We start from the raw sequence: 20,085 nt of genomic DNA, 5'->3' as shown, positions 1-20,085 counted from the left end.
CCGAGCTGCAGGGTGACAGCGCGCAGGAGAGCCGGGCAGGGGCGGGCGCCCGGGCGAGCCAAGTGGGCGAGCCCCCAGGGCAGCGAGAGCCGGAGAGGGGCGAGGAAAAGGGAGGCGCCGGGACGCGGTCCGCGAAGCGGCCGGCAGGGACGCCCGGGTCTCCTCAGCAGACCACTCCCCGGAGGGCGGACCCCAGACCCGGGCGTCCGCAGGAGCCCGCGTGCACGCCGCGAGCGAGCCCGGGGTCCCGGGCGGCGCCGCCAGCCCCAGGCGGGCAGCGGAAGGCTCGTTTCTTCCTCAGGCCGGGCCGTCAGGGCTCGGTGAGGAGCGGGATGGCGCGCGCGGGGACGGGCGGCCTGCATCCCCATCACCCTGCCTGCCTACTGCCCTTGGAGCCCGCCCGGCCGGTAGGCTGCGCCCTACTTTAAGCGCCCGGTCTGACTAGAGGTGCGCCGGAGCAGGGACTGTGAGGAAGAGTCGCCGGGGGCGCGAGTCAGGTCTGAGGCAAGGGGCTCGCCGGCGCGACTGTGCGTCAGCTACGCGCAGCCGGGCGAGGGGCGTGGCGTGCAGGGGGCGTGGCGGCCAGGGCTGGGAGAGAGGGTGTGGCTTGATGAGGAGCGCAGCGGAAAGGGCAAAGGGCGGGGCGGGCGGGGCTACCGGTGATGGGCGGGGCGGGCGGGGCTACCGGTGATGGGCGGGGCGGGCGGGGCTACCGGTGATGGGCGGGGCGGGCGGGGCTACCGGTGATGGGCGGAGCGCTCCGTCCTAGCGAGCTGTCTCAGGGGCTGTGCTAGGGCGCTGCAGCAGGACCTCTGCTAACCTGGGGCACAACAGCGACCAGGCACAATCCCTATAATTCCATTGTGAAAGGTGATCCTTCCACCTGGATCTCTGAACATCCCTATAATGCAGTCCAGTCTCCTCTACTTACTAGTTAGAAGTTTCTGGTGATCCCTTTATACCTGAGTTTTTGTCATCTGTAAAATGGAAGTGATAATAAAAGTACCTGCGCCATAGGATACTGTAAGAAATAAATGAGACAAAGCATGTAAATGGCTTACAATAATAAGTGCTTAATAAATACTTGTTATTATTAGTAAGGTCATTCACATTAACATGCCCTTTGGGGACAACAAAAGTTTTCCAGCCTCGAATATCACAGCTTTAAATAACAAAGCCAATTGCTAGGATCTGAGAAAAATCATACTAGAATGTAAGGATCCAAGGCTGCTTTTTTCCCTGGAGCTGCATAGTAAATACTAATAAATCTCAGAGCAGCAGTGACATCCAACAAAAGGTTATTGATAAGTCCGGTCTCCTTGCTGAGCATTTTCATAGGTTACTTCATTTACTCTTTAAACAACCTCAAAAAATAGTTATTGGGTTTTGTTTTTTTTTTTTTCTCCTTTGCAATAAGGTCCAGAGACAAAAAGCGACATTTTCAGCAGTCACATAGTTGGGAATATTAGAAGATTCATACTCAAGTTTAACTTCATCTTCCAAACTCAGGGGATGATTACAGCAACCACTTAAGCAGAAGTCTGGGAGACACCCTTGATGCCACCTTTGACATCCACTGATGTCAACCTCAACCCATCAGCAAGCCTATCATTCCACCTTCAAATAAAAATTCACTTTCTCCATTTCTCACTCTCTCCACCCACTCCACCCTAGATAAGCCCCTGCTGTCCTGGGAGATCTCCCATAGCCTCCTCAGTAGTCACCTTCATGTCACCTGCCTCCCAGAAGCCCATTCTTCACAACAAAGCCAGAAGAGTATTTGAAAAATGTGACTCAAATCCTGTTATATGACTCAACCTGCTCTTTTAAAGTCTGAAAGTTCTTCCTGTTGCCCTTATAATAAAATTCAAACTCCCTTCTAACAACTACAAGACCTTCCATGATCTCCCCCTTACTTATGATTTCATCTCATATGGTGGATTTCCCTTGACAATCCTGCATCTTCACTTTCAGGGTCTTCCTTCTATGAGCCCTTTTAAGGTCCTGGGAGACACCTAGTGATGCGCTCACATGGGCAGGTGTTTCTGTAAACTTCACAGATGAAAGATATTTAGCTGTGATCCTTTCAGATCAAGGTCATCCATTTCAACGCTATCACACTATAGTGGCAATGGATAAACGAGGGCTGAGGCTAAGGCAGAGTTGGGTGTGCGTTTGATTCAGGTGTAGAGAGATCTAATTATGTGGTGCTTAGTCACTTCCATCTCTGGTAAGTTATTGCTACCCATCTCAGTGTAGGAATGGCTTCCAGGAACACACCAGCCGCCCACCAAGCTGGCTCACCCTTCGTGTGACTGAGGATGCAGGTCCATGGTGCCCAGCATCAGGAGCGTGTGCACAGGGATAGGAAACAGAGCCAGAAACTGGTCTATGGAAAGTTCTTCCAATCATCAGTCATATTCAACTAAGAGAGGATTTGGTTCTCATCAAAGCTCAGTTAAAGCAGAAATTCTTTCTTATCAGAATCTATCTGGCAGTGAAGCATATACAATTATAAATGCACAGCATGCCTTTTCTTCTTTTTAAACAAGAATTGCATAGAGTAGGAGATATGAATCTTGTGCTCATAGAGCACAAACGTGACAGTCCTATAAACAGCTGGTACATCCATGTGAGAAGTTGCAGGTTGTATGATCTCATTGTATTGGATCTTGGCTTAGTTGGCACATCTGTCTTGCTGATGTCTGGTGCCTATGGACAAAATGTCCTGTGGATCATAACAGAAATAGTAATTCACTAAGGTGGATAGATACATTTGAAAACAAAATAATGAATAGACTCTTGGATCATTTGATAATCTAATTAAAATGAGTGAACAATAAACATATTGGGACAGATTTAGTTTTCTCTATTATTTGATATGAAATGCTAACCTGGATGAATGAAATACAGAACTTATAACACACCACTACAATGGGGACTTTGACAGTAAACTAGTTAATATACTGTTAGCTCAAAGAATATTTAAAACTAGTCACTATGCAATGAGACTTAGAGTTCATATGAAAGAAACTTAGAGATTTCTCCAAATTTGGCAATACTCCTAAACTTTACACAGCATTAAACTTTACAACATAAAGAAAATTATTTAAAGTAGCCACACAAAAAGTTAATCAACCTTGTAGAACTAAATTATTTCCCTGGTCTCTTTATAGAAAAAAACCCAACAAAATCATTGGTTATGAGTAGGTGATTAAAAAATATCAGAAAAAGCATAGAGAAAATTATTATAGAGGCATATACAGTTAATTAATAAAAAACATTATGCTGCTGGGTACCCATAATCCCAGCAGCTCCGGAGGCCGAGGCAGGAGGCTCACTAGTTCAATGGCAGCCTCAGCAAGTTAGCAAGGGGCTAAGAAACTCAGTGAGACCCTGTCTCTAAACAAAATATTAAAAAGGGCTGGAGATTAGTTAGTTAAGTGCCCCTGGGTTCAATCCTCAGTACAAAAACAAAAATATTATTCTATGTTTCTATATTTTATAATGTGTGATATTTGTCAGATTTTTAAATTTTGGAATTTGTCATTTTTTTTTCTGATTCTAAAAAATATCCTCCTCCTAACCTAATTCTGTATTTCTGACTTTGTATTCTTTTCTTTCTTTTTTAAAATTTTTTAAATTAGTTGTCGGTGGAACTTTATTTTATTTACTTACTTACTTACTTACTTACTTACAGTGCTGAGAACTCAGCCCAGTGCCTCACATGCTAGGCAAGCGCCCTGCCACTGAGCCGCAACCCTAGCCCTGTATTCTTTTCTTAAAGGACACACTAACTTGTGTGAACTTCAGGCCCCACAAACTTGGATCTGTCCTGCTCAGCCTTCTTGCTCCTTGGGCTCCAGTCATCTTGGATGCCTTCTGTACCGATGACTTAGGAAGTGTTTGGTGCCTGTTAGCATCAGAAACGTATTTGTAAATGAATGAATGAATCCCAAACTGGAATGCTCAATGTTAGTGGCCCGAACTTGGTCTGTTGTAATTTATTGCTGCATTCCCACATCCCAGACCGTGCCTTGCACCCAGCAGGTGCACAGTGTTTGCTGAGTGAATCCAGGCCTGCTCAGCTGCACGTGAGGCTTCTTCCCATTGTGCCAGTTACCTCCAGCTTACCAAGGACTTTGATCCTTTCCACATCTCTGACAGGTGTCATTTTCCTTTTGGAGTTAAAGCTAAGTGGAGATTCAGAGAAGTGACTGACCCAGGTCGCTCAGTCTGTGGCAGAGTTAAGTTCAAAGCCAGATTTCTGGCACCGAAAACCCTGTCCTCTGCCATTCTCCCAATGCAATGCCACACAATACATAGGAAAGCCGATGGTAAAGATGCAGAGGGGTCCATTCCCTGAAGGAAGGCTTTACGTGAACACTAGGTGGCGCCCAGGTACAGTGTACATGGTTGCCCTCCTCTGATGGCCTAGGATTAGAAAGTAAACTATGGGTCACAAGTCCAACTTTGAATGCCAGTTTCAGTTGTTCTCAAGTGTCTTGCTTTTGCTTCTTTGGCCATTGCTCGCTGGGTCTCAGTCTTCTTTTCTGTCAAGTGGGAATACTTACTAGTGAGAGGATATGGTCTCTGTGCATAGTAGGTGATCAAAAAATAGGAGTTCTAGGGGCTGGGGCCTGGCATGTGTAAGGCACTGGGTTCAATTCTCAGGACCTCATATAAATAAATAAAGGTGTTTACGGCTACTGTGATTCCTTAGTGTACTTAGGAGACTGGTTCCAGGACTCCCTATAGATACCAAATTCCATGATGCTGAAAGTACCTTATGTAAAATGGCATAATATTTGCATAAACTACCCACACGTCCTACTGTATACTTTAAATCATCTGTAGATAACTTAAAATATCACAATGCAAATGCTGTTTAAACAGTGATTATACTTTATTGTTTAGGAATAATGACAAGAAAAAAAGTCTGTACCCATTCAGTACAGCGCAATTTTTTTTTTTTTTTGTGAAAAAAATCTTTCATCCTCAGTTGGTTGAATCCAACAACGTGGGGCTCATGGATATGGAGGGCTGACTCTAGGTGAGATTCTTACTCCTGCACATGGGTCAGAGAATGATTTCCAACAAGAATGAGAGAGAAATTCCCTTCTGCTGATCACCAGCTGTGGTAGGCTACCACATCCCAACCCCTGGAAGCTGTGAATGTTAGTTTACATAGAAAAAAAAAACATGGGAGGGAGATCCTTTGCAGATGTCACTAAGCTGAGGATCTCCACATGGAGAGATTATCCTGGGTGTCCCGGTGGGCCATAAGTATAATCACACAAATCCTCATAAAGGCAGATGGAGATTTTTACGCACAGAGAGTAGAAGGCAATTAGAAGATATGTATGGAGACTGGGGATGTAGCTCAGTGGTAGAGCACTTGCCTAGCATCATGAGGCCCTGGGTTCCATCCCCAGTGCTGCCAAACAAACAAAGAAAGCAGATGGAGATTGGATTGGTATAGCCACCAGAAACAGAAAGGAGTGAGAAGCATTCTCTCTCAGAGCCCCCAGAGGGAGGACAGCATGGCCAATACCTGACCTAGCCTGTATCCCAGTAAAACTGACCTCAGGCCAGTGAAACAGGAGAACTATGGCATGGGGAGGGCTTGGGTAGATCAGGGCATAAACCCTACCTATGAACTAGGGCTCCAGAGATGCTGGTAGCCTGGAAGAAGGTGCCCTGTTGGGGATCCCAGATTCTGTTCTGCCTGCTAGCCTGGGTGAGTACAGAAATGCTGACCTGGAGTTCCATTCACATGCCCGAGGGAGGAGGGGAAGGGGACACGTGTGCCTGACCTCTGGCCTCCTCTCTCCCATGCTGGGCCTCTCCCCACTGTTGCTGATCAGAAGAGCAACATCATCTGGTGAGAGCCCTGCTTAGGCAGGAGGAGGGCCCAAGATTTAATTCCACCAACACCTTTGGTTATTTTGTTATTTGGGGACAACTTAGCTCCTCTAAAGTTCCTTTGCCCATAAAATGAGATATAATATCACCCTTGCAGTTCAGTGTGATAAGATCTTTACAATGCTTCATGTGGTTTTGGAAGTTAGAGCAGATGATTGAGAATGATAATGAATAGCCCATGTGTCACTTGGACCTGACTGGATGACAGGCACCATTGTGAGTGCTTTACAGGTATGACCTCATTTGTTCCTCACAGTAACCCCAGGAGATAGGTAGGTAAGACTATTAGCCCCATTCTACAGGTGACAAAACTCAGGCACAGAACATTTAATGGCCTGCCTGAGGGCACACAGTAAATGGCAGAGCTGGGATTTGAACATGGGCAGTGGGGCTTCCAGCTGTACCTCTAACCACTACATGATCCTGACTGAAAAATGGTAGCTGTCATCATTAATGATAGCAAAGTTTTGTGGAGCACTTTCTATGTGTCAGGAACATATTGGCTCATTACATTTGCTCAAAGCCCTATGAGGTATTTCTTTTACTATCACTACTTTATACTGGAGCAAACTGAAACACAGGAAAAAAAAAATGTGTTATTTGTCCAAGGTTAGAGAGCTAATAAGCAATGGACCTGGGATTCAAACCCAGGCAACCTGAAGTCCCAGCCTAGACGTTAAATCACCCTATTATATTACTGTGTGTTGATGAAGAAGAGGGGGAAGGAGAAGAGGTAGAAAAAGAAGAGAAAGGAGGAAGAAGAAATAAACCTATCTTGTGCCAACAATTTATCATGTGTCCAGGTGTCAAGAGCTGAGCCGACCAATCAGATTTCCTCTCTGTAGACTCCGACTTCAAAAAAGCAGCAAGACAGTGAAATCATTAGCAGAAAAAAACAGAAGCGAAAAGATGCAAAAAGAAGGCCAGAATGTAAAGGCCAAGCATGAGTGAGGAAGCCCCTGGGCTCAGAGGGTCCTGGGCAGCTGTGCCAGCTGACATTCTCAGCTCAGATCCCCCAGCTGCCAGCATCAGCCAGAGGGGTGAAGGACTCAGGCTTTGAGACAGATGGAGCCACGTCCACCACCTGACTGCAACCACCCGGGACCCAAAGCAGGAACCGCTCAGCTGAGCCCAGGCAACCCACAGACCCACGGGAAGTAGGATCTCAACAGCTGTGAGTGTTGTTGCAATCATAGAATGACGTTGTTTTAAGTTTGGGGCCCTTTGTTGTTTTGTGTTTGCAGTGCTGGGAATGGAACCCAAGTTCTGTGCACGCTAGGCAAGCGCTGTACATTCCTGGCCCAGGGACAGTTTATTACCCGCCCGTGCCTGCTCCGGAAATTGTCGCTGCAGGCCAAGGATGAGGCTGCCCTCTCTTCAAGGAGAGTCTCTGATCACCTCCCAGCCGTCACAGTGAGTCCTGCCCTGCCCACTATGGGCTTCACGTCTTGAACTCCTCTTCTTCCTGCTCCTCGGCTTTTAGCTTCTGATCTCATTAAGTCTTTTGCCATCTGTGTCCCCTCCTCTCTTCACCTGGATGCCAGGCTCTGGGGTGCGTTCTTGGTTTTGCCGTCTCAGCAGAGAAAGCCCCGCGCTTTCCTTTTTGAGAGCACGGTGCACGGCGCCCCCTGGTGTTCACTGGCTGCCCTGGATGGGTACCACTCCCAGCCCAGCCCGCCCAGAGGATCCACGCTCGGGATGTCAGTTGGGAGCTGAGGATCCGGAACTGAACATTGGTTCCAGATGTGGAGTCTTGGAGAAAGAAAGACATCAGAGGGGCAGGCTCGGGTACTCTAGGTCTGTTTATCTTCACAGATTAGGGTGGTGGAGGTTGCAGGGGGGTTTGGTCAGTGGGCCCAGTTGTGGGAAGCTGGATGTGATAGACCCATGTCCTTTTGTTCTTTTCAAGGCTAAGCAGATCTCTCTAGATGATGGTCGCTAACAAGCCCATTTATTTATAATAGTCACAATTTCACAGATTGGTATATAATGACACGGCAGTAATGACAAGCTGCCATTTATTAGCCTTTCCAGTGCCAAGTGCTGTGTAAAGTGATTTATGTGCATTATCCCATTTAATCTGCACAATGATCCCATGAGTAAGTACAATTATCATCCCCTTTATCATAGACCAGACAGGCTGAGCAACTTAACTAAGATCAAAAAGTAAGTAAATGGCAGAGATAGAATTAAAACTCAGGTTAAGAACCACATGTGGTCAGGGTCATGCAAGTTAAGCTCAAGATCACAATCTTCTTTATTCTTATTTTTTGTGGTGCTGGGAATGGAACCCTGGGCCTTGCACATGCTGGGCAAGTGCTATACTACTCAGCCCTAAGATCACCATCTAATACCATTTTGCATTCATTATATTGGCAAAATTAAGAAGATTGATTATATCAATTGTTGGCTAGATACAGAGCACCAGGACCGCCCATGCACAGCTTGGGACGAGGGTCAATGATGACCCATCTTGGAAAACAGGTTTCTTGTAAATCAGTGTTCACATTCCTCCAGTTCCACTCATAACTGTCTCCTTCTAGAGACTCTTGTACTTGTGCACCAAGAGACAGCAACAAGAATGATCACAGTGACATTGGTAAGAAAAGCAAACAATTGTTTGAGTCGGGGACAGGTGGGAGTCAGAAACCACATCAGTTTGTTTGGTTTTTTTTAATCACAGAGAATTTAATATAAAGAAGTGTTAACTAGGTATAGAGTTGTTAACTGGCTGACTGAAGGTTATAAAAAGAACTTTAAGGTAGCAATTACAGGAAGCATCTACCACCCCCAGGGCTGAGGGAACATAGAAAAGAAGCGGAAATAATATAAAACTTAAAAACTCAAGCCTGCTGTGGTGGTGCATGCCTGGAATCCCAGCAGCTTGGGAGGCTGAGGCAGGAGGATCAAGAGTTCAAAGCCAGCCTCAACAATAGCGAGGCACTAAGCAACTCAGTGAGACCCTAAATAAAATACAAAAAAGGGCTAGGGGGGCTGGGGTTGTGGCTCAGTGGTATCGCTCCTGCCTTGCACTCATGAGGTCCTGGATTCTATCCTCAGCACCACATAAAAATAAATAAGTAAAAATTAAAGATACTGTGTCCATATACAACTGAACAATATTTTTTAAAAAGGGGGGGAGATGTGGCTCAGTGGTCAAGTGGCCCTGAGTTCAATCCCTGGTACAATCCCCCCACCAAAAAAAAAAACAAAACCTCAGAGGAGGAGGAGCCCTGTGGGGCCTCAGCTGGCTACTCTGCGCTCTGTAGTGCCCATGGGGCTGAGACCTCCACCCTGGAGAGGGCTAGTTCCCTGGAAGGAGGTGCTGCTATGAGGGGAAGCGGCATTGATAGAGGTTGTTCATAGGAGCAGGAAGGCCACAGGGAACAAAGACGGGGCCTTTCTCTCTCCTGCCTTGTGGTCTTGATGTAGGACAGATGAGGCTGGTCACCTGAAGAATTAGCAGGGAGCAGGTTTATTTAAGCTGCAGCAGTCCAGAGGGGCTAATGACTAAAAATCTCTGGACCCTGAGTCTGAAAATTCTTGTAGATTTATGCCCAGTGTGTGTGGGGAGGTGGGATTTACATAGCAGTGGGTGGTTACATGGAGGTAAATTTTGTCCCGTATTCCTAGGCTAGACAGAGGTTTTCACAACAAAAACAGTAGTAGTAATTTGGGGGCAATGAACTTGCTAGCAGATCTAGTTTTTACAAGAAAGAGAAACTGGGCCTTTACAAGTCAGGGAGCTGAGACCACACTGGGCTTTCTGCAGAACTCCTGTGATGCCCTTGCAAAATCTTGGTGACAAGAAGCATAATTATGGGGAGGGTCATTTTGGTGAGGGTACCTGGTAGCTACTTCAGTCAACCCCCCCCCTTTTTACTGGCAAAGACAACAAAGCCCAACAGCAAGCAGCTGGCAGCCTAGAAATGTAGCTGGCAGGGTCCCAGCCTCAGCTGCACAGAGCAGGGGGTTTGTTTGTTTGTTTTGGTTTTGGGTACCAAGGTTTCCAACCTAGGAGCACTTAACCACTGAGCCCCATCCCCAGACCTTTTTTGTATTTTCTATTTAGAGACAGGGTCTCACTGAGTTGCTTAGTGCCTTGCTAAGTTGCTGAGGCTGGCTTTGAATTTATAATCCTCCTGTCTCAGCCTTGAGAGATGCTGGAGATTATAGGTGTGCACCACCACACCTGGCTGTTATCAAGTATTTTATTAACATTGCAGGTTAGCCTGACTACACACACTGTACTTATTACACACCCTCTGCACTCTGCTTCTGTATGCGAAGGATTTACTTTTTCAAAGTTGTAAAGAGCAATATTCTAACAAGATGCGATTCAGTTGTCAAAACAAAAGCCCACCAATTGGCTCATCCTAACACGATGACGTTTTTCACTTTCACCTTTTCTGTTTGAGCCTGTCTTAAAGGCAGACATATTTTCAAAGTCCTGATGATGCATCCCACACAATTGAGTGTCCTGCTGTATTTTGAGCCCTGTTGCCTACTATTTCAGAGGTCATTGCACGAACCCTAAATGAACAAAACACTATTTTCTTAATGATTTCTCTTTGCTTCTTTGTATCCCTTGGAAGCATTTTGGTTGCATAGGAGGGAAGCAAAACCAAATCAGCATATGTGGTTGGGAGTGGTGATTGTGGAATTCACTGGAAAGAATGCACAAGCTAGGCTTCAAAACCAGGAGCTAAAAGAGTCGGGGCTCCTCCTCTCTGTCCATCTCTATGTGGCCTCTCTCTGCTTCTTTTTGTTTGGGGTGGATACTGATGTCTGTCTAATTCCACCATCTTTCCTGCCCCCATGCTCCCTCTCCTCGCCTCCCTCCCCTTTGCCCAAAGTTTCTCCATTCTGCCCATGCCCCCCTCCTGCCCCCCACATTATGGATCAGCATCCACTTATCAGAGAGAATATTCAGCCTTTGTTTTTTTCACTTAGCTTGATATTCTCCAGCTCCATCCATTTACCTTCAAATGTCATAATTTTATTCTCTTTTAATGCTGAGTAATATTCCCTTGTGTATCTATACCACAGTGTCTTTATCCATTCATCTATTGAAGAGCATCTAGGTCGCTTCCACAGTTTAGCTATTGTGAATTGAGCTTCTATAAACACTGAAGTGGCTGCGTCACTATAGTATGCTGATTTTAAGTCCTTTGGGTAAAGACCACGGAATGGGAGAGCTAGGTCAAACGGTGGTTCCATTCCAAGTGATTAGCCTCTTTCTTTCCTACCATAGACTGGTCTTCTCTACCTGCCAGGGCCGCTCCAACCCCCCCCCCCCATAGCCTCTGCTTTACAAATGGAGAGCCCAAGCTTCCAGAGAGTAATCCCAAGGAAGGACTGTGATTGGCTCTGTGGAGTCACATGCTCACCTATTCAACCAATCACGCTGTTAGGCCAACTATGAATCATATAATTGGCCAGGCCTGGTGACAGGCGCATTCCGTGGCCAGGATGGCGACAGGACCCGGTGGTTATCAGGTGAAGGGGGACAGGAAGCTTGCTGGGAAGACAGAAATCGGCCTCTAAGTCACTAGGTCTCATTTCCACCATGGCCACACCGACTCCCTTCATCGTAACCGTCTGTGGGAGACTCCCAGGGACGGGGTTCCTGCTGCGGCTACCCTCCTGAAGCCGGGGCACGTTTGCACGTTGAAGAATGTCCGCATCCTGCACTTTATTGATGCTTAAAACAAGCAGTGACAGATAAGTGACAGAAAAGGGACCAGAGACAGAGTTGAGTGACGGATCCAGAAACACAGCAGATAAGGCCAGAGATGACCCCAGAACCCAGTGCCAGGCTCCAGGCCCCCGGGCTCCCTTCCAGAGCCCCCTCCCATACATCACAGCCAAAGTCCACACCAGCGGCAGGAGGGCCTAAGGCCAGTCAGTGCCTTTTCTGCCCAGTTACGGAAGGGAGCTTCGCCTGCTCTCTTCCCCTCGGAGGAGCTGGGCCAGCCCCCGCAGGGAGACCGGCTGGCAGCCCCGGCCTTCAGAGCCCGCCCGGGCTCTAGCAGGGCTGGTCCCTGCGCTGGACCGTGCCTCTTCCCAGCCGGCGCTCTCGGCTCGCAGCTCCTCTAGGACCCCGTGAAGATGTCTCAGCGTGAGCAGAAGCTGCTGGTCTTGGATCTGCATCTCGGACTAGGAGAAAGAGAGAGGAGACTGTGAGGGGGTGCGAGAGTGCCCGATGTCCCCCTGACTGTCTGGTCCGAGGCAAGTCCCCCGCACCACCCAGCAGAAGCCATACCCACCGAAGCCTCAGTGTCTTCATCTGCAAAGAAGAAAGCAAATTACTTATACTCCAAGGCTCTTATGAGGACTGAATGAATTCTCCACCCGAAAACATTGCTTTATTTAGCATGTGATGTGTAAAACTCCACGATCCTTGCACAGGTGTTAAGGTGATCAGGGTTTCTTTCATATTAAAACAAAGTGAAGTCAACTCAGCAGGCTGGAGCCCTTTGGAACAATGATTCCCAATAAGGTTTGGGTTCCCCGGGTCCCCAAAATCCTTTTCTGGGATCAGCAAAGCCAAAACTACTTTTATTACAATACTAATGTTATTTCAATTATTCACTTTTATTTTCTTATCAGTGAATGGTGGAGTTTTCTAGAAGCTATTACATGTACTATCCCTTTTTTTGGGGGGGGTGGGAGTAACCAGGGATTGAACTCAGGGCACTTGACCACTGAGCCACATCCCCAGCCCTATTTGTATTTTATTTAGAGACAGGGTCTCGCTGAGTTGCTAGCCCTCGCCATTGCTGAGGCTGGCTTTGAACTCATGGGACCACAGGCCTGCGCCACCACACCTGGCCACATGTACTACCTTAACAGATTGGAGGCAGAAGCAGAGGAGAATCCAGCTGTCATCTGTTAAGCCAGAGATAAAGCAGTTTGCAACAATATAAAATGATACCACACTTCTCACTAAATATCTGCTTCAAAAGATAGTTATTTTAAATTAATAATGTTTTATTAGCATTTAATGAGTTTGTTATTTTTAAATGCATAAGTAAATAAATATTAAACATTTCTCCATTTTCTTTTGTAATTTAGTCAATATTGATGGATATAATTCACGAACACAAGGGCTTCTTCTTGGTGTCCTTAATCATTCTGAGGAGCATCGAGGGGTCCTGCTCCCTCGGACCCCAAGTGTTGTCACTCACTCACCTCTGGCCTTCTCCCTTGTTCCCCTAAGAATTACCTTTTCATACGTTTTTCTATGCTTTGCCTCCTCATTTTAAATGTTCAGATTTTATTTTCTGAGTCAGTAATTTTTACACATGATACAACATTTAATAGCCACACAAGGGTATGTACGGTGGTCCCTGAGTATCCGTGGGGGATTCCAGGTCACCAGGGATACCAAAATCCAAGGATGCCCACGCCCCTCATCTAACCTACACAGTCCTGTGGCCTTTAAATCACTTCTAGAATAATTATAATTTCAAATCCAATGTAGATGTCGTGTAAATAGCTGTTATACTGTATTGCTTAAGGAATAATGACAAGAAGTAAGTGTATACATTTTTAGTAGAGACACAGTTTTTCAATTGAATTCCATATTTTCAATCTGTGGTTAGTTGAATGGGTGTGGATGGAACCTGCAGATACAGAGGACCGCTGTTGTTAAAAGTCTCGCTCCCACCCCTCCTGCTCCTGTAGTTCAAGTCTCTTCCCCAGAGGCCAACACTGGGAAAAGTTCCCAGGCTTCGCTCTTGATTCTGGTCAAGGCATAATGTATGATTAGATATGCAGATTCACAACCCCTCTCTGTCTCTTTTTATAAGAGATAATTAGTGACATTTTTCTATTAAGAATAGTATTTTAGGGGCCGGGGAATGTAGCTCAGTGATAGAGGGCTTGGCTAGAGTGCAGGAGGGACTGGTTCAATCCCCAGCACCACAATAAAATAAAGTAAAATAAAAAAAGAAGTATTTCAAGTCATCTCATACTAGACAAGGCGCCATAAACATACATTGGAGAGACGATCACGTTTCAACAAATGGTGCTGGGAAAACTGGAAATCCATATGTAACAAAGTGAAATTAAACCCCTATGTCTCACCCTGCACAAAACTCAACTCCAAGTGGATCAAGGACCTTGGCATTAGACCAGAGACCCTGTGTTTACCAGAAGAAAAACTAGGCCCAGATCTCTATCACGTGGCTTAGGAACAGACTTCCTCAATAAGACTCCTAAAGCACAAGAAGTAAAATCAAGAATCAATAAATGGGATGGAATCAAATTAAAAAGCTTCTTCACAACAAAGGAAACAATCAATAATGTGAAGACAGAGCTTACAGAATGGGAGAAAATTTTTGCCACCTGCACCCCAGATAGAGCATTAATTTCCAGGATAAATAAAGAACTCAAAAAACCTGACACCCCACTGCCCCCAAAATAACCCAACCAATAAATAGGCAAAGGAACTTCACAGAAAAAGAAAAATTATCAGTCAACAAATATATGAAAAAGTGTTCAACATCTCTAGCAATTAGAGATTGCAAATTAAAACTATGCTGAGATTCCATCTTATTCCTGTCAGAATGGCAATTATTAAGAATACAAGCAGGACTGGGGTTGTAGCTCAGTGGTAGAGCGTTTGCCTAGCACATGTGAGGCACTGAGTTCAATCCTCAGCACCATATAAAAATAAATAAATAAATAGAGGCATTGTGTCCAACTACAACCAAAAAAAAAAAAAAAAAGAATACAAGCAATAATAAAAGCTGTCGAGGATGTGGGGGAAAAGGTGCACTCATACCTTGCAGGTGGGACTGCAAATTGTTGCAACCACTCTAGAGAGCAGTATGGAGAGTCCTTTGAAAACTTGGGATGAAATCACTATTTGACCCAGTTATCCCACTCCTCAGTTTATACCCAAAGGACTTAAAATCAACATATTACAGTGACATGGCCCCATCAATGTTTATAGCAGTTAAATTCACAACAGCTAAGCCATGGAACCAACCTAGGTGCCCTTTAACAGATGAATGGATAGAGAAAATGTGGTATATATATATAATGGAATATTACTCAGCCTTAAAGAAGAATGAAATTATGGCATTCGCAGGTAAGCTGATGGAACTAGAAACTAACATGTTAAGTGAAATAAGCCAATCCCCCAAAACCAAAGGCTGAATGTTCTCTCAGATATACAGATGCTGACTCATAATAGGTAGGAGGGGTGGTGGGGAGGTTCATCAGATTGGACAGGGGAGGTTAGGCTAAAGGAAGGGGGTTGAGGATGGAAAAGACAGTAGAATGAATTGAACATAACTTTCCTATGTCCGTATATGGATACACGACCAGTGCAACTCCACATCAGGTACAACCACAACATGGGAAGTTACACTCCATGGATGTATGATATGTCAAAATACACTCTACTGTCATGTATAACTAAAAAGGACAAATAAAATATTCAATGAAAAAGAATCAGTTTAATTTTTGTGATTACTTTACAAATGAGAAGACCGAGCCGGTGTCCGCTGCTCGAGCATTACTAGTACTGCCAGGAGGAAGAGAACCCTCGGGGGGGAGAGTGGACTGTGTCCTGGAGAACCCTGGGATCCCACAGGCCGCCCCCCAGTGGTCTAGGACCTTCCCTTCCCAACTCCCAGGAAAGCATTCAGGGTGCGTTTTCTCGACTTGGATTTCCCCCCACACATCTTTTTGTCTGAGTATGTACCCAGCATGGCAGAGATGCAGAGATGTGGGGGTTTTGTTTTGTTTTGTTTGTTTTGGATACTGGGGGTTGAACCCAGGGGCACTTTACCACTGAGCTATCTGTCCAACCCTTTTTATTTTGAGACAGGGTCCAGCTAAGGGGCAAAGGCTGGCCTCGAACATGCAATCCTCCTGCCTCGGCCTCCTGGCATCACAGTGATGTGAAGGGAGATGCCAGACACGATGCCTTTGACTTTGAGGAATGTAAACCCTGAGGAGAGGCTTCCACAGCAGAGTGTCTTCAGCCTCTGCAGTGGATCTCCGTCCTGCTGCCACATGGTCGGGCACTGGGGCATCAAGCTGGTTTACCTTCTTGCCATGAATGCCTGTAGCTCTCTCCTCCTGGAAACCCACCAAGACTCTGGAGCTCACAGGATCCCAGGAAAAGAGGAAGAGCCCTGACTTTTGCCTGTGGTGGCTGCTGACCATCTGTTCCCCTTGCTGCATGAAATGACAGTCTGGTACAGGCCCTTTCCCCGACAAGGTCAAGGGGGCTTCTTGGGTGGGCTCCCAAGGAGCTCTTATGGGTTCATGTAAATTTCATGTGATCGAGATGTCAGGGATTTGCAGGAGGAGGCTCAAGGGGCCTCTCATCTCTTGGCACCCTGGGGAAAAAGGAGCTTGGACCTGGTAGGTTCCCTTGCTTTTGTTCTATGGAGAAAACAGGCACTTTGGGTTCCAGCACCTAGCAATCTGGCATAGGCACTCACCCCGGGGGGACCGGAGGCCCAGCGCCTGTGAATGTGAGAAACTGCAGTCCCCTCTGCTGGCTCAGCCACTCCCTCTGAAGGTGAAGACAGGGTTAGGTCCCCGCTGGCCCAATCCCTAGCCACCCAGAAGTATCACAGGACAATCCTGTCTGTCCTTTCCCAGGAGAAGAAGAAGTTGTCTTGGAATCCAAGCCCTCCCTGAGGTTCCCAGACCGGCCTCCTCCTCTCTCTCAGCTGGTGGCCCCCGTACTTTGGAGCACTCCTTTATTTTTGTGTTGCAAAAACACCCAGTGAGGGCTGGGGATGTGGCTCAAGCGGTAGCGCCCTCGCCTGGCATGCGTGTGGCCCGGGTTCCATCCTCAGCACCATATACAAAGATGTTGTGTCTGCCGAGAACTAAAAAATAAATATTAAAATTCTCTCTCTCTCTCATTTCTCTCTCTCTCTCTCTCTCTTTAAAAAAAAAAAAAAAACACCCAGTGAAGGGTATAAGGCCTAGCGTCCTGAGAGCCACCAAGCGACCAAGTAACATGACACACTCATTCAGGAGCCTTGCACCCCGTGGGGTGGATCTTTACTGGAAATGAGACACAGGAGATGTTTCCTGGAGAGAGAGACTTCCTCCCCTTTCTCTCTCTTCCAAGGTTCAATTTCTCTGAGTCAGCCCTGCAGAGAAGTCCTGAGCTGGTAGGCCACCTGCTGAGAGACCCTGGGCCTCTTTAGCCACTTCTGAAGTGGGAGCCAGCTCAGTAACACCCAGCGCCCCGCAGGAGCACTGCTCTGGCCTGCATTCCCACTGCCATCCCAGTCCCTCTGGGCTCGTACCTCCAAACACCTTGCTAGGTCCTCAACTCCGAGCCTCTGCTCTCTAGAGGATCTGGGCTGAGACAGTGGCGTGCTCCATGTCCACCGCGGTCAGGGTTAGCAGCCCACATGGATGTGCCAGGGACACACCAGGTACGCGCCTCCTATGTAGGCCACGACCCACTTACCCTGACCCGAAACCACGATCATGCACCGGGTGGCTGGTCCCCAGAGGGATGCCTGCAGCCTCTGCCCTGTCCAATGGGCACCTGAGAGGAGGGACCGGAAACCTTGGAAACGTGGGGTGCGGGTGTTGGGGGGGAAAGTGAGCAAAGCCTCACCAGCTCCCGTCTCAGCCATTCCAGGGTCTGCCCGAGGTCCGGGGTTGGCTCTCCAGCTGCCTTCATCTCCTTGAGAAGACCTTGATGATGCCCCGGCTGTGGGCCTGAGGGACTTGTGACTCATAGAGTCCCCAACCTCCTTCAGCTGGCAGCAGGGTGGCCAAGTCACTCAAGATGGAGTAAATGGGAGCAGGAAGCAGTTCACATGGGAAAGTGTAGTGTTTTTTTTTTTTTAAAGGGCTTGAGTGCTCTGCACAAACCGAATATGAAGGGAGGGGACCACTGGGGCATGAGTGCCTCTGTGCCTGCTGGTTCCAGAAGCCAGCGGGATGACAGGGACTGTGAAGCTTTAAAGCATAATAATAATGGTTATTTTGAAATAGGTGAATAGGTGCTCTTGCCCAGGGCTTGTTTAGTGCTTTATATGTGGAGTATATGCCTCTGGGGGGTGGGGCGTAGATATCCCACCTGTGGTCCAGTCCCTCCCTCCCTTTCTCACTTATCCATCGAGTCTAGATAAAGGAAGATGTTCACGTCCCAAATTCCCTTACTTCTAAGACGCCTGCGAAACCCATTCCTAGCAAATGAGACCAAAGCAGAAATTTGTCATTAGACCTTAGGAAAAATCTTTTACCTCTCTAACAAAAGGGAAAGTGTTTCTGACGTTTTCCCCTTTGCATTTACTTCCCCCCCACCCTTCCTTTTACCTTAAATGTAGACGTGATGTCTGGTGCTACAGCAATCATCTTGCAACTATAAGACAAAGGCCAAGAGAATTAAAGGGGTTGGAAGTCATCGAGTCATGGAATCAGCAGCAACATGTATTTGTTAGGTGAAAGAACAGACCCCATTTGTAACTGGACAGTCTACTACTTGTCCTAACTGACTTCCCAGATATTCTCACAGGATAATATGAAGTGCTTATTCTTTAACTGTCCCTTCCAATAAATACTTACTGAGTATCCACTGTGTGCCAAGTTCTGCTCTAGGCACTAGCCCAACACCAGAGGGACAAAGTCTCTGCTTTCCTGGAGCTGATATTCTAGCAGATTGAAACAATAATCAAGCTGATGTTATCATGGAAAGAAATCAGACCTACTTTGATGGAGGGTCTTAAAAAATTCATTCTATCCATGTGAGCCAGGAACCCTGAGGATTGACACAGTCATCCCAGATAGCTGGGATCCGTCACCCAGATCCCCTGAGGTGAGGGACAAAACAAATTCGATACACGTTGGAAGGACTTTCCCTCAACCCCAGTGACACAAGAACCCCCAAATAAAGCTGCCTTCAGATGACAGAACACACAGTGGACCAGAGTCAGCGGACCCCATCTACCACTGGATCCGGCTCCTCTCCCCCCTGAGATGAAGGAGATCAAAAACATATTCTGAGAAGAATGAAAGGCAAACAAGAAAGAATCAAAAACACAGAAAAAGATGCTATTAAAACTTTTTGAAATAGAACTCAATTGAATTCATAGAAGTAAAAATTATAGGAAGTGTTTATAAATGAATTTATTGTGGCCCCAGAAGACAAAGCTAACAGAGGGTAAGGGACACGGGGCACAGGCTGGGACCCAGCAGGAGGAGGCTGAGAGTTCTTTCAAGGACACAATCAGCAAGCAGCGGCCTGAACCAGGAGACCAGGGAGACTTGAGAAGTGCCTCTGTGGGTTCAGAGGTGCACCTGGGCTCCTTCCAAGCATCAGAACTACCGGGCAGAAAAATGGGTGCTGTACTGGGGGCCCTGGTGCCTGAGATCCAACCCGGGCTCCATCAGACTTTCTGTTCACAGCTGGGCTTTATCCTTTCCCTCTTCAGGCAAAACGACTCTAAGTAACTACTAACCTGAGTTGTAACGAGCCTCAGGTTCCTTGTACTCTAGGATTTACAGCCTGAGTGCATCTCATTGCCACGTGCAGACAAGATGCTGTGTGCAGACAAGATGCTATGTGCCAATTCTATTCTGGTTCAGCTGTCACTTTTCAGAAATGAAGATCTGAGAAACTCTCCCGGCCCCATTCACACCCCTTCTGAACACAGGGACTAGACATGAGCCCCTCCAGGTAGGACCCCAGGCTTCGTTTCATGTGGCCCTGTAGTCATGGGACAATTGCCTGGAGCAGAGGTGGGTGCTGCACACCAGTGGCCCCCACGGATTGGTCAGGAGGCAGACCCTGGGCTCTTGGGTGGCTTATATTTGAAGAGCTGTGTGTCTGAGTTGGTAACCTAACGATCCAATCAGAGCTGAGCTCAAGAGACTCTGAGTTTGCCACAGATAGGGAAGTTGGATTGTTGCAAGAACACTGTATGCCGGTGCAGTGACACATACAGGTAATCCCAGTGGCTTGGGAAGCTGAGACAGGAGGATCAAGAGTTCAAAGCCAGCCTCAGCAAAAATGAGGTGCTAAGCAACTCTGTGAGACCCTGTCTCTAAATAAAATACAAAATAGGGCTGGGGATGTGATTCAGTGGTGGAGTGCCCCTGAGTTCAATCCCTGGTACCCACCTACCCCCCATAAAAACAAAACAAAATAAGAACACTATA

At 46.9% G+C, this 20,085-nt stretch overlaps 1 protein-coding gene across 1 annotated transcript; it reads right to left on the bottom strand.

Annotated features, from left to right (window-relative positions):
• Nucleotides 1-11,850: 11,850 nt before the first annotated feature.
• On the bottom strand, nt 11,851-17,602 carry LOC308647615 (uncharacterized protein C20orf202; the record flags this gene model as incomplete). Its single annotated transcript, XM_081291867.1, has 2 exons — nt 11,851-12,084; nt 17,537-17,602. The coding sequence occupies 2 exons, from the start codon at nt 17,600-17,602 to the stop codon at nt 11,851-11,853; spliced, it is 300 nt and encodes a 99-aa protein (XP_081147993.1).
• Nucleotides 17,603-20,085: the final 2,483 nt, after the last annotated feature.

This window comes from Spermophilus citellus (assembly GCF_964194105.1).
Source record: "Spermophilus citellus genome assembly, chromosome: 4".
In the NCBI taxonomy this organism is placed as follows: Eukaryota; Metazoa; Chordata; class Mammalia; order Rodentia; family Sciuridae; genus Spermophilus; species Spermophilus citellus.
The sequence above is the reverse complement of the archived record's forward strand: the minus strand, read 5'-3'. Positions and strand labels throughout refer to the sequence as shown.